Source organism: Rhinolophus ferrumequinum, chromosome 7, assembly GCF_004115265.2.
Source record: "Rhinolophus ferrumequinum isolate MPI-CBG mRhiFer1 chromosome 7, mRhiFer1_v1.p, whole genome shotgun sequence".
Lineage (NCBI taxonomy): Eukaryota > Metazoa > Chordata > Mammalia > Chiroptera > Rhinolophidae > Rhinolophus > Rhinolophus ferrumequinum.
In genome coordinates this window covers 100,104,200-100,129,802 of record NC_046290.1, presented here as the reverse complement: position 1 = coordinate 100,129,802, position 25,603 = coordinate 100,104,200, and the positions used below count along the sequence as shown (strand labels likewise).

At 34.0% G+C, this 25,603-nt stretch overlaps 1 protein-coding gene across 1 annotated transcript in view; it reads right to left on the bottom strand.

Annotated features, from left to right (window-relative positions):
- The window catches only part of SEPTIN14 (septin 14), a 115,942-nt gene extending 101,902 nt beyond the window's left edge, over window positions 1-14,040 (bottom strand). The window contains exons 1-2 of the mRNA XM_033110640.1: window positions 13,975-14,040; window positions 13,258-13,326 (exon numbers count right to left, since the gene is read on the bottom strand). Of these exons, the coding sequence (XP_032966531.1) occupies window positions 13,258-13,311 (54 nt within the window). The 5' untranslated portion in view covers window positions 13,312-13,326; window positions 13,975-14,040. The remainder of the gene's footprint in view (window positions 1-13,257; window positions 13,327-13,974) is intronic.
- Between the last annotated feature and the right edge of the window lie 11,563 nt (window positions 14,041-25,603).

Sequence of the window (25,603 nt, the reverse complement as noted above, 5' to 3'; positions counted from 1 at the left end):
GTAAAGTTGCCGGTTACAACATCAATGTACAAAAGTCCATTACATTCCTATATAATAACAATGAAATCTCAGAAAAAGAAATACAAAAAACAATTTCTTTTGCAATTGCAGCAAAAAGAATAAAATACCTAGGAATAAACTGAACCAAAGATGTGAAAGACCTGTATGCTGAAAACTATAAGACATTTTTAAAAGAAACTGAAAAAGACACAAAGAAATGGACAGACATTCCATGCTCATGTGTTGGAAGACTCAACATAGTTAAAATGGCCATATTACCCAAAGCAATATACAAATTTAATGCAATCGCCATCAAAATCCCAATGGCATTTTTTAAAGAAATAGAACAAAAAATCATCAGATTTGTTTGGAAACACAGAAGACCCTGAATAGCCAAAGCAATCTTAAGAAAAAAGAACAATACTGGAGGTATCACACTCCCTGACTGTAGCTTGTACTACAGGGCTACAATAATCAAAACAACATGGTATTGGCAGAAAAACAGACACATACACCAATGAAATAGAACTGAGAACCCAGAAATAAAACAACATAAATATGGACAGATAATTTTTGACAAAGAAGCAAAAAACTTACAATGGAGAAAAGACAGCCTCTTCAATAAATGGTGCTGGCAGAATTGGATAGCCACGTGCAAAAGAATGAAACTGGACTGCTATCTGTCACCATGTACCAAAATTAATTCAAAATGGATCAAAGACTTAAGCATAAGACCTGACACAATAAACTGCATGGAAGAAAACATAGGTACTAAACTTACGGACCTTGGGTTCAAAGAGCATTTTATGAATTTGACACCAAAGGCAATGGAAGTAAAAGCTAAAATAAATGAATGGGACTATATGAAACTTAAAAGCTTCTGCACAGCAAAAGTAACTGTAGTCACACAGCAGCCTAGCCAACTGTCCCCTCGTGTCTTTCCTTAAGGAAAGAAGAGTCTATAAGACTGTGCCTTTCTGGGATTCTGTTCCATCCTTGTGTTTACACCTTATGTCTCTCTTTTGGTCCCCAAAAGATGGTTTGCAGCCAAAGACGGGTAAGATATCTCACGGGAGATACAACCTAAGCCAGGCGGAACCGAGTGGGGACCCCTAATGAGCTGCGTTAGAGAAATATGGAAAGGGGCCTTGCCTCCCCTTCCCCCTGCCTGGGAAAGTCTGTTGCCAGCTCTGGCTTTTCCCTTGCACCTGTTTGTGAGAGAAATCATGAAGACAATAAAGATCAGTTCTCTCCACTTATCTCAACGGAGCTGTTACAATATGAGAGACTTGACCCTGAAAAGGTACATACCTTAGGTAAGACATCATGGGACCTTGTGCTTCGGCTGTTTATAGACAAACGGTGATTGGAATAAACATTTTTCTGCTATGATGTATGAGTCTCACAGACCGTGTAAGAAACAATGTTACTTTCTTGTATTTGTATACCTATCAATAAAAATCTTCAGTCGGCCTTATTCTGGGCTCCAGTCCTCTGAGACTGAGAGACCCCTGGCCTTCTGAGAGATTTAACTGCATTAAGTCTCTGTTTGTTTCTTTCTTAAAAACTTAACCCAAACCGCCCCTTCTCGCACCTTCACTGCCCTTGTTGCGCTGGAAGCGACAAGTAACCATCGACAAAATAAAGAGGCAACCAACTGAATGGGAGAAGATTTTTGCAAACAGTGCCTCCGATAAAGGGCTAATATCCAAAATGTACAAGGAACTCATGCAACTCAACAACAACAACAAAAAAAACCCAATTTAAAAATGGGCAGACAACATGAAGAGACATTTCTCCAAAGAGGACATACGAATGGCAAATAGACATGAAAAAATGCTCAACATCACTAATCATCAGAGAAATGCAAATAAAAACCAAAATGAGATATCACCTCACCCCAGTCAGAATGGCTATCATCAACAAGACAAATAGTAACAAGTGTTGGAGTGGCTGTGGAGAAAAAGGAACCCTCATACACTGTTGGTGGGAATGCAGACTGGTGCAGCTGTTATGGAAGGCAGTGTGGAGGTTCCTCAAAAAATTACGAATAGAATTACCATATGACCCAGCAATCCCTCTCCTGGGTATCTACCCAAAAATCTGAAAACGTTTATACATAAAGACACATGTGCTCCAATGTCATTGCAGCTTTATTTACGGTGGCCAAGACACGGAAACAACCAAAATGTCCTTTGATAGAAGAATGGATATAGAAGTTGTGGTATATATACAGAATGGAATACTATTCGGTGGTAAGAAAAGATGAAATAGGACCATTTGTGACAACATGGATGGATCTTGAGAGTATAATGCTAAGCGAAATAAGTCTGACAGAAAAAGCAGAGAACCATATGATTTCACTGATATGTGGTATATAAACTAAAAACAACAAAAGAAGAAGACAAACAAATGAGAAACAAATACTCATAGACACAGACAATAGTTTAGTGGTTACCAGAGGGTAAGGGGGGAGGGGGTGGAAGATGAGGGTAAGGAGGATCAAATATATGGTGATCAAAGGAGAACTGACTCTGGGTGGTGAACACACAATGGGATTTACAGATGATGTAATACAGAATTGTACACCTGAAATCTATGTAACTTTACTAACAATTGTCACCCCAATAAACTTTTTTTCTTTAAAAAAAGAAACTTACAGGTCAATATCCCTGATGAATGTACATGCAAAAATTCTCAACAAAATAATTAGAAGATCAAATCCAGCAATACATTCAAAAGGTCAATGGTCTTGTTCCTTTGTTATTTTCAGTTTTATATACCACATATCAGTGAAATCATATGGTTTTCTATTTTTTCTGTCTGACTTATTTCACTTAGCATAATAATCTCAAGATACATCCATGTTGTTGCAAATAGCACTATTTCATCTTTTCTTATGGCAGAATAGTATTCCATTGTGTATATATACCACATCTTCTATATATAAAACTGAAAACAACAAAGGAACAAGACAATTGAAGAGACAAAAACTCATATAAAATAATATTGAATAATATTGAATATGCTTTACTTTCTCATGACTATTCTGTAACTATGAATTTGTATTTCTTAATCCATTCATAAATACAGGAAATAGTTTAGTGGTTATCGAGGGTAAAAGGGGAGGTGGTAGATGAGGGTAGAAGGTATCAAATATATGGTGATGGAAGGAAAATTGACTCTGGGCGGTGAATACTCGATGTGATATATAGATGAGGTATTACAGAATTGTACAACTGAAATCTATTTAACTTTATGAACAATTATCATCCCAATAAACTTTAATTTTTTAAAAAAAGAAACTTTTGCCCACTTTAATCAGATCATGCATATCTGGAAGCACAATGAAAAAAATTGTATAGCTGATTTCTTTTTCTGAAAATTTACAGTCAAGCTACTAAGTGTTTTCCTAGAAATTCTAATATAATCAAGCAGAATTGGGATTTCACTTGTGTAAAAACTATCAAATTGTTCTCTTTATTGAAGAAAGCTCAATTGTATTGTACACTCTATCATCAAACAACTGGGAAAAAGTTCATTAAAATAACAACAAATTAAAAATACATAGGAACTTAATTAGTAAACGACATGTAAGACATTTACACTGAAAACTACAAAAGAATGAGAATAATTAAGATAGAACTAGGTAAGTGAAAATATAGATCATGTTTATACATTGGAAAAATCCTAATATTAAGGTGTTCTTTTCTCCCATATATAGAGATTCAAAAGTAATCCTAAAAGCACAGGAGAATCTGTTTAAATGGCACCTACTAGCCAAATGTTGCATATGTGAGCATCAAAATTAATAATCGTGGGATTACTGTTCTTCTATTCCAATTCCATGTTTTATTTCTACATTTCTACCACTTCCTGGACCACTCTGCTATGGGGCTCTTATTTGAGTTCAGTGGTAAGAATAAAATAGATTTACTATATCATGTTTTTAGCATAAATATTTTAAATAGTATGGTCAAAATCTGAAATTATTTAAAATCTTATTTTCAGAAAGAAAGCATAAAATTGGTAGCTCTAAATAAGAGCATTCTCCAAATACTTTTAAAAAAATATTCTTTGTGTAGAGAATAAAATTGCATTATTTCCTTTCTATAAGCATTCTAATATAATAATGAATACAATAGAATAAGGAGAACACTTGTATTATATTAATAGTATCACTATGATTAGTATCATAATTACTTTAAAGGGTTAAGATCCAAACAAGCTCTCAATAGTTGTTGGATGAATGAACAGTGAATGGTAGTGATAAGATCTGAGCCCTTTCAAGAATCAACAAAAGATTGACAGAAATTCCATGGGGATTTCATATTCAAAGAGAATGTATTTAGCAATACAAAACTGAAAATGTGATCAAATAAGAAAATATATTCTTTTTATTTTTCTATTCCTTACTATTTGTAAGAAAACACTCTCAGAAGATAGGGTTTTATATATATAGTAAATTCTAATTTCTTCTCTACTTATGAAGGGAACATTCTGATCCATATATTCTGAAGATTATTTTAGTGTAACAATAATAGATTTGGACACTCCACTGTACACTCTGGCCTAGACTTTCTTGTAACATATTTTTCTCGTTTTTAAATCTGTAGCTCAGGGAAGTTATCAGCTCAAAGTGCTTTGTACATCAACAGAACAAAATAGAGCCCATTGTCTTATCAAGAAAGGGCCAGAAACCTTGGCCTCATTAGCACTGAGCTCTCACCACAGAGCAAACAGCAGGGATTTCCACAGTATCATCACTACTACTTTAACAAATGCCTTCTGATGAGCCAGAAGTTATTTCTTATAGCATTTATTTCTATAAAATGCCAATATCTATGTAGAAAAGAAATATTTCAGATTATACTAATTTGGAATTTGTGATCATTCAAATCTTGTTCTAAGATTCACTTCTGAACCATCTGCAAATTAAGAAGTAAACAAAGCAGGTGTATAAAAATACAAGGTTTAACCTACTATTAAAAGGATTACTTCATATGGATTTACATAAAACTGAAGTGTTAAACATAAATTATTTTAATCCCTGATAGCAAGTACTCATGGATTACATCTAGCAAATGAGATAATGTACATAAATTCTGTCTGTAAACTATAAAAATCTCTACAAGCTCTGACAAGCAGTAGTGTTTAACCTGTACTCACTGAACTCTGTTTTCTAGTGGCACTGGGAAAAGTTAACTGAATAAGAAAACTCACTAGTCATTGTGAGACTTTGGGACAGTCACTTTTGCCTCTGTTGTCTCTTTTGTAAAATGAGAATATTTGATTAGGTAATATTAAAATTATTTCACACTCTAATATTCTGTAAGTCAAGTCTTATTTATGAAGAACCTATCATTTTAATAAGAATAAAACCCATGCAGGAAAAGTTAAAATCTTTGTTAACATCATACCAAGTACCCAAATTATAAAAAAGTCAATAAATAATATAAGAAGTTGGAAGAAGGATAGATGGCTGTGGTATGAAATAGTTGAAGATAATTCACAGTCTGCAGATAGAAATTTGGCTCTTAAAGATGAGATAATATTTGTGTAGAGGAGGTAAGTACTATGAACAGGAGACAAATGTGGCAATGGGTTCTGAGTCCCTTGCACAGAAAGAAACTTGTGTACTTAAAGGTAAAGCTTTAAATTATGAAACAGAGGAGGGAGAACAGAAAAGATTAAAAATAACCCTAACAATAGAAACTTTTAAGTATGAGGCTAAGAAATATCTAAATGGTAATGAACAATGTCTGCAGCTTTTGAGTCAGGGAATGTTAGAAGAAAGAAGCATTTCAAAAAGATAAATAAAGAACTAGTATGCAAAGTGACTTGGAGAGGAAACCAGCGCCAGACTATGAAGCTATGGAGCCATTTTCCTAATAAAAATAGTGGTAATAACATTATTGGTGTGAATGAAAAAGAGAGAGATGAGAGAGATGTTCTGAAATAAAGAATAAAAATAACTTGACAACTAACCAGGTACTATGATAAGTAATAAGAAAATCAGAAGAGAAAGCTAGCATTTTTTGTGTGAAAGAAAAATAATTTTGCGTTTTGAAATTTTAATTTTAAGGAAAGTACAAAAATATCCTGAAGGTAATTGGATACATTTGAGAACAGTGAAGGCTTGAAGGCAGGTAAAGAACACACAATGTGATATACAGATGATGTATTATAGAAATGTACACTTGAAACCTATATAATTTTACTAACCATTGTCACCCCAATAAATTTAATAAATAAATCCTCTTGGAACCCAGCCATCATGCTGTGCACAAGTACAGGCCACATGGAGAGGCCATGTGTCAGTACTCAGCTGAGACCCCCAGCTGAGTTTCCACCACAGAGAGCATTAATTCCAGACTTGAGTGAGAAAAACTCCGAGACTCCAGCCCTGGCAGCCATCCAACTGCAACCACACAGGAGAGCCTGCATGAGAACCATCTAGCTGAGCCCAGAACCCTGGAGGATATTAATAAAACAATTTCCAGGGGAAGGAAGGAAGGAAGGAAGGAAGGAAGGAAGGAAGGAATGAAGGAAGGAAGAAAAAGAGGCCCAAGAATGAGACATGGGAAATGTCCATTCTCAGGAGGTGAAGAGATGAACCTAAAGAGAGATGATGAATGACCAGACAGGGAATTAGAAAAATACCAATATAATGTAAATTATTAAAATATTGTGACCAATGGCGTCATCAAAATGGCAGAGAGAGGTGAGCATCTGGAAATCTCCCCTGGAATTTACAACAAATTGAACAACTATAACTCCACAAAGGACTCCCTGCACAGCAGACAGGCAAGACAAAGAGGCTCACTACAGAATTCACCTAAAGGTGGGCAAATTGTATGAACAGGGGAGAAATTATGAGCCAAGAATAATATATCCAGCAAAGATATCCTTTAGATATGAAGGAGGAATAAAGATCTTTCCAGACATACAGAAGCTGAGGGAATTTTCTAATACACGACCTGCACTACAAGAAATACTAAAGGAGGCTATTCGACCACCATCAACAGGGACAATTTGTGGAAACCAAAACATAAAAAGGGGGAGCATAAAGGCCTGAACCAGAATATGGGAATGGAGAAAGTAAGCGTGCTGAAGAAAATGGAATACTCTAATATCAAAATTTCTTTTACATAAACTTAAGGGTAACCACTCAAAAAAAAATACAGAACTGAAATATATACTGTAATAAAAGAAGACACAGAGGGAAACATCATAGAATACCAGCACACAGAAATAACAGTCAACAACAAAAAGGCAAAGAAACAATGGAGACACAGCCTTACCAGAAAACTAAAGATAGAATGACAGGAAATCCTCACATATCAATAATCACCCTAAGTGTAAATGGACTGAACTCACCAATAAAAAGGCACAGAGTAGCAGATTGGATCAAAAAACTAAACCCAAAAATATGCTGTCTCCAAGACACACATCTCAGCTACAAGGAAAAGCATAGACTCAAAGTGAAAGGGTGAAAATTGACACTCCAAGCAAATGGTACCCAGAGAAAATCAGGTGTAGCCATAATGATATCATATGAAATAGACTTCAGGGTGAAAAAGATAACAAGAGACATAAATGGACATTTCATAATGGTAAAGGGGACTATACAACAAGAAGACATAACAAACAGTCACCAATATTTATGCCCCCAATCAGGGAGCACCGAAATATACCAAGCAACTACTAACAGAACTAAAGGAAGAAATTGACCAAAACACAATTATACTAGGGAACTTAAATGCAACTTTGACAGCTGTGGATAGATCATCCAAACAGAAAATAAATAATGAAACAGCAGCCCTAAATGACACATTAGATGAAATAGACATAATTGATATTTATAGAGAACTTCATCCTAAAACATCAGACTATGCATTCTTTTCTAGTGTACATGGAACATTCTCAAGGATAGACCATATATTGGGACATAAAATCAGCCTCAGCAAACAAGAAGATTGAAATCATACCAAGCATATTCTCTGATCACAAGGCTTTGAAATTGGATATCAACTGCAAAAAGAAAGCAGGAAAAAACACAAATACATGGAGATTAAACAACATAACTTTTAAAGAACGACTGGGTCGAAGAAGAAATTAGAGGACAGAGCAAAAGATACATAGAAACAAATGACAAAGAAAATACATCCAACCAAAATTTTTAGGATGCAGCGAAAGCAGTTTTAACAGGGAAATTTATGTCATTACAGGCCTATCTCAAGAAACAAGAAAAATTCCAAATAAATAACCTCACGTTACACCTTAAAGAACTAGAAAAAGAAGAACAAGTGAAACCCAAGGTCAGCAGAAGCAAGGAAATAACAAAACTCAGAGCAGAACTAAATGAAATAGAGAACAAAAAGACAATAGAAAAAATTAATGTGACAAAAAGTTGGTTCTTTGAAAAGATTAACAAAATTGACAAACCCTTGGCTAGACTCACTAAGATAAAAAAAGAGAAGACACTAATTAACAAAATCAGAAATGAAAAAGGGGAAGTTATCATGGACACCACAGAAATACAAAGGATCATCCAAGAATACTATGAAGGACTATATACCACCAAATTCATTACCTAGAAGAAATGGACAAGTTCTTAGAAACATATAGCCTTCCAAGGCTGAACCATGAAGAACTGGAAAATCTAAACAGACCTCACCCCAGTTAGAATGGCCATAATTAACAAGACAAATAGTAACAATATTGGAGAGGCTGTGGAGATAAAGGAACCCTCATACACTTTTGGTGGGAATGCAGATTGGTGCATTCGCTATACAAGTCAGTGTGGAGGTTCTTCAAACTTAAAAGCTTCTGCAAAGCAAAAGAAACCATCAACAAAAAAAGAGGCAACCAACTGTATGGGAGAAGATTTTTGCAAACAGTGCCTCCGATAAGGGGCTAATATCCAAAATACGCAAGGAACTCATGCAGCTCAACAACAACAAAAAACAAACAACCCAATTGAAAAATGGGCAGAGGACCTGAAGAAACATTTCTCCAAAGAGGACATACAAATGGCAAATAGACATATGAAAAAATGCTCAACATCACTAATCATCAGAGAAATGCAAATAAAAACCACAATGAGATACCACCTCACCCCAGTTAAAATGGCCATAATTAACAAGACAAATAGTAACAATATTGGAGAGGCTGTGGAGATAAAGGAACCCTCATACTCTTTTGGTGGGAATGCAGACAGTGTGGAGGTTCTTCAGAAAATTGCAAATAGAATTACTGTATGACCCAGCAATCCTTCTCCTGGGTATCTACCCAAAAAATCTGAAAACATTTATACGTAAAGACAAGTGTGCTCCAATGTTCATTGCAGCTTTATTTACGGTGGCCAAGACATGGAAACAACCAAAATGTCCTTCGATAGATGAATGGATAGAGAAGTTGTGGTATATATACACAATGGAATATTATACGGCGGTAAGAAAAGATGAAATAGGACCATTTATGAAAACATAGATAGATCTTGAGAGTATAATGCTAGGCAAAATAAGTCAGACAGAAAAAGCAGAGAACCATATGATTTCACTGATATGTGGTATGTAAACAAAAAACAACAAAAGAGTAAGACAAACAAATGAGAAACAAAAACTCATAGACACAGACAACAGTTTAGTGGTTACCAGAGGGTAAGGAGGGTGGGTGGGTGGTAGATGAAGGTAAAGGGGATCAAATATATGGTGACAGAAGGAGAACTGACTCTGGGTGGTGAACACACAATGTGATTTATAGATGATGTAATACAGAATTTTACACCTGAAATCTATGTAACTTTACTAACTATTGTCACCTCAATAAACTTTAATTAAAAAAATGAAGAAGAAAGAATAAATGAATAAGAAAATATTGTGACAGGTGAGAAAACTAGGTGAAACCAAAAAGAATTAAACATATTATGTTAAACTTACCACCCATTGTTTAATGGCAAATGAAGTTTAATAAAAGCATAAAGAGACAAAAGAAACTGGGTTGATTATAAGTGTAAAAATTTAATACTGTAATACAACTTCAGAGATAAACCTATGGTGATGAGTGTATCCAGATAAAAAATGGGCGGTATGAACTTATCTCTGCTGGTTGAACCTTTCCTGGAAATGCATCTTTAACTCTAAGAGGAACACTAGAACACTGTGTATCCGTCCATGTTTTGCATAATTGCTGGTACGGTGTTGGTGATCATTAAATAGCCTGGAAGAAAAGAAGCAAGATAGGGAGAAAAGAAAAGACAAAGGGAAAATTACAGGAACAGAGGGAGAGAGAGAGAAATGAAGGAAGGAAAACAAAAGAGAATGACTAGGCTAATAATAGAACTTAAGTTAAAACATTATGTGAGAAGAGAGTAGATCTTAAAAGTTCTCATCACAACATTAAAAAATAATTATAGTCACATGTAGTTGTGGATGTTAAGTAAACCTACTATGGTAATCACTTTGCAATATACTAATATACATACATCAAATCATTATATTGTACACCTAAAATGAATACAATGTTATATGTTAATTATATTTTAATTTTTAAAAATATATGAGAAAACTGAATATTTTAATTATGAGCAAAATACGCATTTTAGAGAAATAGACCTGAAAACACAAGAAGGCTGTCATATGAAAGAGGGATTGCACTTATTTTGTGGCACTCAATGGAATGGCAAAAGGACAAGTTCAAGGGTCTAATTTTATACAATATATAAGAAGGATTTTCTCATAGTTAAAGTTATCCAAAAATTAAATGGGTTTACTTAAGCCTTGAATTCCAGTACGAGAGAGATTAAAAAAAAAAAAATCAGGGGGCCGGCCCGGTAGCTCAGGCGGTTAGAGCTCCATGCTCCTGATTTCAAAGGCTGCTGGTTTGATTCCCACATGGGTCAGTGCGCTCTCAACCACAAGGTTGCAGATTCAATTCCCTGAGTCCCGCAAGGGATGGTGGGCTCTGCCACCTGCAACTAGCAACGGTGACTAGACCTGGAGCTGAGCTGTGCCCTCCATAACTAAGACTGAAAGGACAACAACTTGACTTGGAAAAAAAAAATCAGAAATTCTCACATATTGTTGGTTGGAATGTAAATTGGCATATCTTTATAGAGTCATTTGGTAATTGCTATCAAATATAAACTTGCATATCCTTTCTGACCCAACAATTTCATTTCTAGGAAAATATTTCAACATGTATGTGAAAAGATATATAGAATATTCAATGCAGAGTTGTACCAAATAGCAAAAAAATTATTGAAAAAGTACATTCATAACAGCAAAAATACAGAACTATTAAAAAGAATACGGTTTATCTTGATGTGCTGTTATGAAAAGTTGTCCAAAGATTAGTTTTTTTCTTTTTAATTAAAATTTATTGGGTGATAATTGTTGGTAAAGTTACATAGGTTTCAGTTGTACAATTCTGTAATACACCATCTATATATCATATTGTGTGTTCACCACCCAGAATCAGTTCTCCTTCGGTCACCATATATTTGATCCCTTTACCCTCATCTACCACCCCCCTCTCCCCTTACCCTCTGGTAACCACTAAACTACTTACTGTCTGTGTCTATGAGTTTTTGTTTCTTCATTTGTTTGTCTTGTTCCTTTGTTGATTTCAATTTTATATACCACATATCAGTGAAATTATATGGTTCTCTACTTTTTCTGTCTAACAATGAGATATTACCTCATACCAGTTAGAAAGGCTATCATCAACAGACAAATAATAACAAATGTTGGAGAGGCTGTGGAGAAAAAGGAACCCTCATACACTGTTGGTGGGGATGCAGATTGGTGCAGCCGCTATGGAAGGCAGTGTGGAGGTTCCTCAAAAAATCTGAAAACATTTGTCCATAAAGATATATGTGCTCTGATGTCCACTGCAGTTTTTTTTACGGTGGCCAAGACATGGAAACAATCAAAGTGTCCTTCAATAAATGACTGGATAAAGAAGATGTGGTATATACACAGAATGGAATACTATTTTGCCATAAGAAAAGATGAGATAGTGCCATTTGTGACAACATGGATGGATCTTGAGATTATTATGCTAAGGAAAGATTAGTTATTGCTGGTTTAAAAAAAAGCAGGTTGAGAGGAGAGTTTTCTCTTCCCTATTGTTTGAAATTTTCTTTTATTAATGTGAGAATGTTATTTTAATATTTAAAAGGAAAATAAACTAAGTTGCCAATTGTAAAAAGGTTCAAAAACAGGTTACTTGCTGAAGATTACTGGCTGAAGGGTTTGTACCAAGCATTTTTATATCAGATTAAAGTTTGACTAACTGGCCTTTGGGATCTCTCCTAATTCTAAAAGATTATGATTTTAATGTCTTGTAAACAAGAAGTACATACTATGATTTAATGCAGAGGAGGCGTCACAGATAATATGGAATTTGTATAAGCCAGTGGTTTAGTCACTGAAATGACTTTGACGGTAGTTTCATAAAAGCAGTGAAGATGAAAGGCAGATCAAGAGTGATTTTAAAGGTGTGACTCATAAAAAATAATGTTTGAGTAAGCCATTCATTCCAGAGGAGTAACAAGAAGAAGAAAGAGAGAAAAAATATGGTAGTTTGGTAGTTAAAACTAAGATACAGAAAAACATGCATGTTTGGAGGAAGAGAAAACACCAAGAAGAGACCCTTTGGTTATTAAGACATAAATAACACTATTTAATGTAGTTCAATACTCATATATATGTTTGATATTTTGGTCAAAAGGATCTAAAACCCAGTTTTCACCCATTCAGACATACTATTCTTTCTTTTAGTGTAAATTTTTATGTTAATTATTATGTTTTCCCTAGTACAGAGGCTCATCTTAAAATGGAAGTTGGTTCAATCTCCCACTCAGTAAAGTAACAAACAAGCAGTCCCTCAACGACTTCCTAAAATAACTTCACTTAAAAGTTATTTATTAAAATACATAAAATTCCACAAATGTATGCATCAAAATATCACTATTCTTGTTACCTAATGGGAGGTTCTGGAGTTTTAACTTGTTATTCTCTTGTGTTAAATAGGAATAACTGTTTGCACTACAAAAAAGGTCTTCAGACTCAAGAAACATGCAACAATTATTTAAACCATCATTGACTCCAATTAGTATAAAAGTTAATTCATGTCCAAGCATAATAAACATAAGCCTTTATCACCTAGGTTTATCTCAGTTTATATTTTGAAACTACACAATCTTCTGAAGTACAAAATGAAGAATTCTATTTGAAAGGTGTACTCAACTGTATCTTCCTCATCGGGTATTTGTGTGGGCGTACACACTGGGTTTTCTGCCATGCCAGACTGAGAGAGCTGAAAACAAAAAACAAAACCCTTTAAAAAATTACTTTAAAGGGCTATATGTTTACAATATAACTTAGATCAATAAGGGAGTCTAATGTAGACATTATCCCAGGTTTTGGCTTTCAGTCTATACTATTGATCCATTTTAAACTGTGGCTGTTTTGCTAGACAGGCTTCTATATAATATATAATTTTCAACTTGTATAATAATACATTTAACCATAAACATGCAAAAATCATCTAAAGAAAGGTAAACTCCATTTTTAAATAAGAGCATTCTTCTTCTTTAAAGGACTCTCTGGGCATGAGAAGGGAAATAGGAAATTTTGCTTTTAAAAGTGCTAAAAGAACCTGGAAAACATTTATACGTACTTACCTTTCCAGAGTAGATTACCAGGAGAAGGCTGGGGTGTTACAGTGTACTTACTGAAGGAGAATTGGAAAAGCAAAGCTTATAAAACCTAAACAAGTCCTTTAGACACTAAACTAAATGAACGATGATTCTCATTTATGAAGTATTTATTATGCGCCTAGCATTGTGCTCAGTGCTTATGGGCTTTGCCTCCTTTAGTCCTTATGATAGATATGAGATACATATATTTTCATTGCTATATGACAGGTCAGGTAATTCAGATTCAGAAAAATTAAGTAACTTACCTGCCCAAGATTTCAGCTATGCAGCTGACACAAGTCTGAACTGACTCCAAAACTGGTGTTCTTTCTATTTGTGGACCAAATAGTTACTTTGTTTGCAACTGTTTGGAAGAAGGGAGGAGAGGTACAAAAGAGCATGTTGTGCTGATTTTTAAGCAGTACTGCCTTAGAAGGACATTGTTACCCTATTTTTGAGTACAACAGAAAAATAATGAGAAAAGAAGACATGTTTTAAGAAAAAAATATTATAGCAAAGAGAGTACAGCAAAGAGAAAAGCAAACAGAATTAAAGGATGGCTCTGTGTATTCATCCTGAGGATTATTCCACTTTAATTTATAGATTTATCTCACTTTTTCCTAGTGGTAAATGGTGTTCTCTAATATAGATAGTGTTTCAGTCTACAGTATGTTTTACTCTAGTCTGGTATGTATAAGATTCTATATTATTTAGCAGATGTTAACAGTGAATATTGCAGTGATTTCCTGTCTTTAATTAAAATCAATAATAAACATTTAAACCACTGAAAAAGGATTCCTTCTTGACTTCTTATATTTATCCTCTTTCAGAATTCAAAGTACGTTACTTTAAATTCAAGAGTCTCAAGTTTCAGTTATGCAGATAAAAAAATTCTAGAGATCTAATATACAACATGTGACTATAGTTAATAATACTATATTGTGCACTTGAAATTTTCTAAAAGAGTAGATTTTAAGTATTCTTACCCCACACACATACCCAAGACGGTATAATCACCAACTATCTGAGGTGATGGATATGTGAATTAGCTTGATTGTGATAACCATTTCACAATACATATGTATATCAAAACATCACATTGTATACCTTAAATATGTGTAATTTACATTTGTCAATTATATCTCAATAAAGCTGGAGACATTTTTAAAAAGAGTGTCTCTGTGTAAATGCTCTTTCTGATAAGTCTACAAAAGACGGTAATTTGCTTTTTCCACTGTGTTGACATTCGCTCTGATGGTTCAAAAAGTTTTACTCAAAGGTGGGTAAAACTGCTGCTCCTTTAATCAAGGCAGTTGCACCAAAATGTATTATCAGTCATTGTGTTAGGCATTTCACACATTCACAGCAGAAAGAAAAAGGTGAGTACCCATTAAACATTGATACCATATAAGTGTGAGGCTGTCTTGAGTAAAACAAGTTTTGAGATTGTGAGATACAGTAATTCCTTTTTTCATGGAACACCAATTGCAAAAACAAATGATACACTAGTTTTTCAGGCTTAGTTATTGCTAAGATGGTGTGCTTTGTAACATAAAAAAAAAAGGAACTTTAACTTTTGGGGAGAACTTGTATCCACCATCATGATCTTGACATTAAACTGACAAATTTCCCCAAAAATATTGGTGGTGATATTAACAAATAGAAAATTTTGATATTGTATAATAAAATATGTCAGCATAAAATAGACTTGAGTTTCCCAATCTCAGCATTATTGACATTTGGGGCTGTACAATTCTTTGTTATGGAGGACCATCCTGTGTATTGTAAAATGTTTAGCAGCATTTTTGGCCTCTACCTAGTATATATCAGTAGTAACCACAGAGTGTGACAACCAAATCTCTTTCCAGACATTGCCCAATATTTTCTGGAGGGTAAAATCACCCCCAGCTGAGAACCACTGGGGTTAGCTGACTCAATAAACGAATACATTCCAAATGACCAATGTATGACATTATAAAGTCATACACAAATTCAAGATTCATTTGGAGAGTGAGATAGACCCACAGATTTTCTCCCATTTTGTGGATTGTCTTTTTACTCTATTAATAATGTACTTTGATATACAGAAGTGTTAAATATTAATGAAGTCCAATTTATCTATTTTTTCCTCTTGTTTCCTGTGACTTTGATGTCATATATAAGAAATCACTGTCAAGTACAATGCCATCAAGTTTTACTCCTATGTTTTCTTGTAGAGTTTTATAATTTTACCTCTCACACTTTGGTCTTTAATTCATTTTGAGTTAATTTTTGTGTATAGTGTAAGGTTGGGATCCAACTTCATTCTTGTACATGTGAATATCATGTTTTCCCAACACTATTTGTTTATTTTTTGAAAAAATCCATTTTTATTCCCGCTGAATGTTCTTGGCACCCTAGTTGAAAATAATTTGAATATATATATATATATATATATATATATATATATATATATTCAATATATATATATATCTGCCCATATATATATTCAACATATATATATATATACACACACACATATACATATACACATATATATATACATATATATATATATATATATGATTTCTGGATTTTCTATTCTATTTCATTGGTCTATATGTCTGTCTCTATGCCAGTGCCACACTATTTTGATTATTGTAGCTTTTTAGTAATTTTAACATGAGAAAATGTGAGACATCCAACCTCTTTTCTTTAAAAAGAAACAACAGTGTTTTGGCTTTTGGGGTCCCTTGAGATGCCCTATGATTTTAGGACAGGTTTTTTATTTCTACAAAAATATCACTAGGGTTTTGATGTGGGGATGTATTTAACCTGTAGATGACTTTGTATAGTATTAACATATTTTTTATTAAATTTATTGGGGAGACATTTGTTAATAAAATATATAGATTTGAAGTGTGCAAGTCTATAATACATTATGTATATATTTCATTGTGTGTTCACCACACAAAGTCAAATCAACTATTTGACTCTTTTATTGTTTGTTTTATGAAAGTTTATTGGGATGACAATTGTTAGTAAAGTTACATAGGTGTCAGGTGTACAATTCTGTAATTAGTCATCTATACATTACATTGTGTGTTCACCACCCAGAGTCAGTTCTCCTTCCATCACCACATATTTGATCCCCTTTTACCCTCATCTACCACTCCCCTTCCCCTTACGCTCTAGTAACCACTAAATTGTTGTCTGTGTCTATAAGTTTGTGCTTATTTGTTTGTCTTGTTCATTTGATGCTTTCATTTTTATATCACATGTATGAGTTAAGTCATATGGTTCTCAACTTTTTCTGTCTGATTTATTTCACTTAGCATGATAACTCAAGATCCATCCATGTTGTTACAAATGGCAGTATTTCAATTTTCAGATGGCTGAGTAATAGTCCATTGTATATATGTACCACATCTTTTTTATCCAATCACCTATCTAAGGACACTTTGGTTGTTTCCATGTCTTGACCACCGTGACTAATGCTGCAATGAACATAGGGATACATCTATCTTTTTTTTTTTTTTTTTTTAGTTTCAGGAGTACAAAAAAAAACATAGTAAACAGATATTTATATATCTCAAAGTGATGACCCCAATAAGTTTATTACCCATCTGACACTGTACATAGTTATTAGAACATTATTGACTATATCCCGTATGCTGTACTATATATCCCCGTGACTATTTTTCAAATTATAGCTGACATTCATTATTATTTTATATTATTTTCAGGTGTACAGCACCATGGTTAGGCATTTATATAATCTATGAAGTGATTCCTTCAATAAGCCCAGTACCCATCTGACACCATACAGTCTTTACAACATTATTGATTATGTTCCCCATACTGTATTTCACATCCCTGTGACGATTTTGCAATGACCAATTTGTACTTTTTAATCCCTTCACCTTTCTCACCCATCATCCAACCCCCCTCCCATCCAGTAACCATCAGTTTGTTCGCCGCATCTATGAATCTATTTCTGTTTCGTTTGCTCATTTATTCTGTTCTTTAGATTCCCCATAAAAGTGAGATCATACAGTATTTGTATTTCTCAGTCTGATTTATTTCACTTAGCCTAAATTCCTCTAGGTCTATCCATACTGTTGCAAATGGTAAGATTTCATTATATTTTATGGCAGAGTAATACTCCATTGTACAAATACCGTGTACCACAATGTCTTTATCCAGTCATCTATTCATGGGCATTTTGGTTGTTTCCATGTCTTGGCTATTGTGAAAAACACTGCAGTAAATGTAGGGGTGCATATATTTTTTCAAATTAGTGTTTCAGACTTATTTGGATACATACTCAGGAGTGGAATTGCTGGATAATAAGGTAGTTCTATTTTTGATTCTTTGAGGAACCTCCATACTGTTTTCCATAGTGGCTGCACCAATTTGCAGTCCCACCAACAGTGCACAACAGTTCCCTTTTTTCCATATCTTCACCAGCACTTTTTGTTTGTTGATTTATGGATAACAGCTATTCTGACAGGAGTGAGGTGATAAGTCATTGTTGTTTTTATTTGCGTTTCTTGATAATTAGTGAAGCTGAGCATTTTTTTCATATTTCTGTTGGCCATTTGTATGTCTTCTTGGGAGACGTGTCTGTTCATGTCCTCTGCCCATTTTTTAATGGGATTGTTTGTGTTTCCTATTGTTGAGTTGTATGAATTCTTTATATATTTTGGATATAGCCCCTTATCGGAGGCATTGTTTGCAAATACTTCTCCCATTCACTTGATTGCTTCTTTTGCTGTGCGGAAGCTTTTCAGTTTGATGTAGTCCCATTCATTGATTTTAGTGTTTATTTCCCTTGCCTTTGAGGTCAAATTCATAAAATCCTCTATGAACCAGAAGTCCATAAGTTTAGTACTTAAGTTTTCTTCTATGCAGTTTGTTGTTTCAAGTCTTACATTAAGGTCTTTGATCTATGTTGAGTTAATTTTGGTATATGGTGAGAAATAACAGTCTAGTTTCATTCTTTTGCATGTGACTTTCCAATATTGCCAGTGCCGTTTATTAAAGAGGCTTTCTTTTCTCCATTGTATGTTTTTGGCTCCATTGTCAAAAATTATCTGCCCAACAAACTTAAAAAAAAAAGTTGTCTGCCCACATTTATGTGGGTCTATTTCTGGGGTTTCAATTCTATTCCATTGGTCTGTGTGTCTGTTTCTCTGTAATTTCCATGCTGTTTTGATTACTGATTGTCACTCTGTAGTACAAGCTGTAGTCAGGGAATGTGATACTTCCAGCCTTCTTTTTCTTAGGATTGCTTTGGCTATTCAGGTCTTCTGTGATTCCATTGATATCTAATTATTTTTGTTTGTTTGTTTTATTTCTTCAAGAAAAATACCATTGGGATTTTGAGGGGGATTACATTAAATGGGCACATTGCTTTGAGGAATATGGCCATTTTAACTATGTTGATTCTTCCAATCCATGAACACAGATTGTCTTTCCATTTCTTTGTGTCTTCTTCAATTTCTTTATGAAATGTCTTACAGTTTTCAGTGTATAGGTACTTCATATCCTTGGTTAAGTTTATTCCTAGGTATTTTATTCTTTTTGTTGCAACTTCAAAAGGAATTTATTTTATTATTTCTTTTTCTGAGATTTCATTGTTGGCATATAGGAATGCAATGGATTTTTATACATTGATTTTGTAACCAGCAACTTTACTGTATTCATTTATTCTTTCCAATAGATTTCTGGTGGAGTCTTTAGCGTTTTCTATATAATCATGTCATCTGCAAAAAGTGACAATTTAACTTCTTCATTCCCAATTCGGATGCCTCTTATTTCTTTCTCTTGCCTGATTGCTGTGGCTAGGACTTCCAGTACTATGGTGAATAACAGTGGTGATAGGGGACAACACTGTGTTGTTCCTGAATTTATAACAAAAGTCTTCAGTTTTCACCATTAATTATGATATTAGTAAGGGTGTGTCATATACGGCCTTTATTATGTTAAGGTATTTTCCTTTTCTACCCATTTTATTAAGTCTTGTAATCATAAATTGATGTTGTATCTTGTCAAGTGCTTTTTCTGCATCTATAATCATATGATTTTTATCTTTTTATTTTATGTAGTGTATCACATTGATCAGTTTGCATATGTTGAACCATCCTTGTGCCCCTGGGATGCACCCCACTTGATCATGATGTATGATCTTTTTAATGCGTTGTTGTATTCAATTTGCTAGAATTTTGTTTAATATTTTTGCATCTATATTCATCAGAGATATCAGTCTGTAATTTTCTTTGTATTTGATATCCTTACCCGATTTTGGTATCTGGGTAATGTAAGCCACATAAAATGAGTTAGGAATTATTGCCTCTTCTTCAATTTGTTTGGAAGGGTTTGAGGGCAAGTGTTAGTGCTCTTTGAATGTTTGGTAGATTCCCTAGTGAAGTCATCTGGTCCTGGACTTTTGGGAAGGTTTTGGGTGACTGACTGAATATCCTTACTATTGATTAGTCTATTTAGATTTTCCATATCTTCATGATTCAGTCTAGAAAGACTATGTTTCTAAGAACTTGTCCATTTCTTCTAGGTTTTTAGATTTGGTGGCATATAGTCCTTCATAGTATTCTTGGATGATCCTTTGTATTTCTGTGGTGTCCATGATAACTTCCCCTTTTGCATTTCTGATTTTGTTTATTTATGTCTTTTCTCTCTTTACCTTAGTGAGTCTAGCCAAGGGTTAGTCAATTTATTAAGCATTTCAAAGAACCAGCTCTTTGTTGCGTTAATGTTTTCTATTATCTTTTTGTTCTCTATTTCATTTTGTTCTGCATTGATTTTTATTATTTCTTTCTTCTGCTGACTTTGGGCTTCGTTTGTTCTTCTTTTCTTCTTTTCCTAGTTCTTTAAAGTGTAATGTGAGGTTGTTTATCTGAGATATTTATTCTTTCGTGAGATAGGACTATAATGATATAAATTTCCCTCTTATTATTGTTCTTGCTGCATCCCAGTAATTTTGATAGGATTTATTTTCATTCTCATTTGTTACTATGTACTTTTTGATCTCTCTTTTTATTTCTTCTTTGACACAGTCGTTCTTTAATAACATGTTGTTTAATCTCCATATATTTGTGGGTTTTTCTGCTTTCTTTTCACAGCTGATATCCAGTTTCAAAGCCTCGTGATCAGAGAATATGCCTGGTATGATTTCAATCTTCTTGAAATTTTGAGGCTAGTTTTATGTCTCAACATATGGTCTATCCTTGAGAATGTTCCATGTACACTAGAAAAGAATATATAGTTTGGTGTTCTAGGATGAAGTGCTCTATAAATGTCAATTATATCCATTTGGTCTAGTGTGTCATTTAAGACTGACTTTTCCTCATGTATTTTCTGTTTGGATGATCTATACATAGCTATCAATGAGTATTTATGTCCCCTACTATATTTGTGTTTTGGTCAATTTTTCCCATTAGTTTTGTTAGTACTTGCTTTGTATATTTTGGTGCTCCCTGACTGGAGGAATATATATATATATATATATATATATATATATATATATATATATATATATATATATATATGTATATATATATATATATACACACACACACACACACACACACACACACACACACACATACATATATACTTTAATATGATATCCATAGCTCATTTTTTAATTAAATTTATTGGTGTGACAATGGTTAGTAAAATAACATAGGTTTCAAGTATACAATTCAATAATAAATCATCTGTATATCACATTCTGTGCTCACCACCCAGAGGCAGTTTTCCTTCTATCACTATGGTGTTGGGGGCATATATGTTGATAAGTTATGTCTCCTTATAGTATTGTCCCCCTTATCATTATTTATCCTAAATAATGAACCTTTTTTATCCTAAAGTCTGTTTTGTCTGATGTGACTCTGGGTATACCACTTTTCTCTGGATTCCATTTGCTTGGAGTATTGATTTCCACCCTTTCACTTTGAATCTATAATTGTCCTTGTAGCTGAGATTGTCTTTTGAAGGCAGCATATGGTTGGGTTTTGTTTTTTGATCCAATCTCCTACTCTGTGCTTTTTGATTGGTGAGTTCAGTCCATTAAACTTTAGAGTGATTATTGATATATGAGGATTTCCTATAGCCATCCTGTCTTTGTGTTCTGGTAGCTTGGTGTCTCCATCGTTTTTTTGCCTTTTGTTGCTGTTGGTTATTTTAGTGTGGTCGTATTCTATGATTTTTCCGTTTCTTCTTTTTTCATGTTATATATCTTAGTTCTGGATTTTTTTAAAAATCTGTTAAGTTTATGTAAAAGAAAGTTTTATATGTGCCATAGTCCTTTTTCTTCAGCACGCTTCTTATCTCCATTCCCCTTTGCAGATTCAGACCTTCATCCTCTCACCCTTTTATGTTTCTGTTGTCATAAGTTATCCCTACTTACGCTGTGAGTTGATTTCTGAGTTGCAGTAGCAAGTTTTCTTTTTCTTCTATTTTTTCTTTTCTTTTTTAATGTTTTTTATCTTCTTTACACTTACGTTATGTTTAAATGTATAGTGCCCTATTTTGTGTACGGGTTATTTATTTCTTCTTTAACCCAGAGGGTATTGGGGAGGAGCAAGGTAAAAGAGGGTAAAGGAGATCAAATATATGGTGATGGAAGGAGAACTGACTTTGGGCGGTGAACACACAATGGGATTTATAAATGATGTAATACAGAACTGTACACCTGAAATCTATGTAACTTTACTAACAATTGTCACCCCAATAAACTTTAATTTAAAAAAAGAAACAAATAGAATTTCTGGAGATTAAGAACGCAATAAAAGAAATGAAGAATGAAATAGCCAGCTTAGGTAGCAGAGTTGACTAGATGGAGGAAAGAGTCAGAGACATCGAAGATATAAACCTGGAAATGACACGAATGGAAGAAGAAAGAGACTTGAGACTTAAAAGAAATCAAAGAACTCTACAAGAACTTTCTGACTCCATAGAAAGAGTAATATAAGTATAATGAGCATAACAAAAGGAGAAGAAAGAGAGAAGAGAACAGAGAGTATATTCAAACAAATAGTCGATGAGAACTTCCCAAACTTGTAGAAAGAACTGGATCCTCGAATCCAAGAAGCAAATAGAACACCTAATTAATTCAACCCCAATAGGCCTTCTCCAAGGCACATTGTATTCAAGCTGTCTAAAATTAAAGACAATGAAAGAATTCTCAAGGCAGCCAGGAAAAAGAAGACGGTAACCTACAAAGGAAAGCCCATTAGATTATCATCAGATTTTTCAGCAGAAACTCTGCAAGCCAGCAGGGAGTGGAACCAAATATGCAAACTATTTAAATAGAGAAATTGTGAGCCGAGAATAATATATCCAACACAGATATCCTCTAGATATGAAGGAAGAATAAAAGACCTTTCCAGACCTACAGAAGCTGAGGGAATTTTCTAATACATGACCTGCACTTCCAGAAATACTGAAGGAAGCTATTAGAGCAACATCAATAGGGGTAATTTGTGGCAACCAAAACATAAAAAGGGGGAAGACTAAATACCTGAACTGGAATATGGGAATGAAGAAAGTAAGCATGCTAGGAAAATGGAATACTCTAAATATCAAACTTTCTTTTACATAAACTTAATGGTAACCACTCAAATAACATCCAAAACTGAAATATATAACATAATGAAAGAAGAAACAGAGGGAAAAATCATAGAATACCACCACACAAAAATAATAGACAGCAACAAAAAGGCAAAGAAACAATGGAGACACAGCCTTACCAGAAATTTAAGATAGAATGATAGGAAACACTCACATATCAATAATCACCCTACATGCAAATGGACTGAACTCACCAATAAAAAGGCACAGAGTAGCACATTGGATCAAAAAAACAAAACCCAACCATATGATGCCTCCATAAGACACATCTCAGCTACAAGGACAAATATAGATTCAAAATGAAAGGGTAAGAACTGACACTCCAAGCAAATGGTATCCAGAGAAAATCAGGTGTAGCCATTCTGATATTAGATGAAATAGAATTCAGAGTAAAAAAAGGTAACAAGAGACAAAGAAGAACATTTCATAATGATAAAGAGGATTATACAACAAGAAGACATAACACTCATCAATATCTATGCCCCCAATCAGGAAGCACTGAAATATACCGGCAAATACTAACAGAACTAAAGGGAGAAATTGATCAAAACACAATTATAGAAGAGGACCTAAATACATCATTGACAGCTATGGATAGATCATCCAAACAGAAAATAAAGAAATTGCAGCCCTAATGAGATAAATGGACATAGTTGACATTTATAGAGCCCTTCATCCGAAAACATCAGACTATACATTTTTTTCTAGTGTACGTGGACATTCTCAAGAATAGACCATATATTGGGACATAAAACTAGCCTCAGCAAATTTCAGGAGACTGAAATCATTCCAAGCATATTCTCTGATCACAATGCTTTCAAATGGGATATCAACTGCAAAAAGAAAGCAGGGAAAACGACAAATATGTGGAGATTAAACAACATACTTTTAAATAACGACCGGGTCAAAGAAGAAATAAGAGGAGAGAGCAAAAGATACATAGAAACAAATGACAATGAAAATACATCTTACCAAAATTTTGGACATGCAGCGAAAGCAGTTTTAACATGGAAATTTATATCATTACAGGCCTATCTCAAGAAACAAGAAAAATCTCAAATAAATAACCTCACATTATACCTTAAACAACTAGAAAAAGAAGAATAAATGAAATCCGAGGTCAGCAGAAGAAAGGAAATAATAAAAATCAGAGCAGAACTAAATGAAATACAGAATAAAAAGACAATAGAAAAAATTAATGTGACAAAGAGCTGGTTCTTTGAAAACATCAATAAAGTTGACAAACTCTTGGCTAGACTCACTAAGATAAAAAGAGAAAAGACACTAATAAATAAAATCAGAAATGAAATGGGGCAGTTATAACGGATGCCTCAGAAATACAAAGGATCATCCAAGAATACTATGAAGGACAATATACCACCAAATTCAATAACCTAGAAGAAATGGGCGGTAGGCTGAACCATGAAGAACTGGAAAATCTAAATAGACCGATCGCCAGTAAGGAAATTGAATCAGTCATCCAAAACTTTCCCAAAAAGAAAAGTCTGGGACCAGTTGGCTTCATTAGTGAATTCTACCAAACCTTCAAAGAGGATCTAATAACAATCCTGCTCAAACTCTTCCAAAAAATTGAAGAAGAGACAATACTCCCTAACTCATTTTATGAGGCCATCATTACCCTGATACCAAAACCTGGTAAGGATAACAAAAACAAAGAAAACATTTGTAAAAGAAATTGAAGATGGCACAAAGAAATGGAAAGACATTCCATGCTCATGGATTGGAAGAATGAACATAGTTAAATGGCCGTATTACCCAAAGCAATATACAGATTTAATGCAATCCCCATCAAAATCCTAATGGCATTTTTTAAAGAAATAGAACAAAAAAATCATCAGATTTGTTTGGAACCATAAAAGACCCCGTATAGCCAAAGCAATCGTAAGGAAAAAAACAAAACAATGCTGGAGGTATCACACTCCTTGACTTTAGCTTGCACTACAGGGCAACAATAATCAAAACAGCATGGTACTGGCAGAAAAACAGACACGTAGACCAATGGAATAAAATCGAGAACCCAGAAATAAAACCACGTAAATATGGACAGATAATATTTGACAAAGAAGCCAAAAACATACAATAGAAAAAAGACAGCCTCTTCAGTAAATGACGCTGGCACAATTGGAAAGCCATGTGCAAAAGAATGAAACTAGACTACTATCTGTCACCATGTACCAAAATTAATTCAAAATGGATCAAAGACTTAAGCATAAGACCTGAAACAATAAACTGCATAGAAGA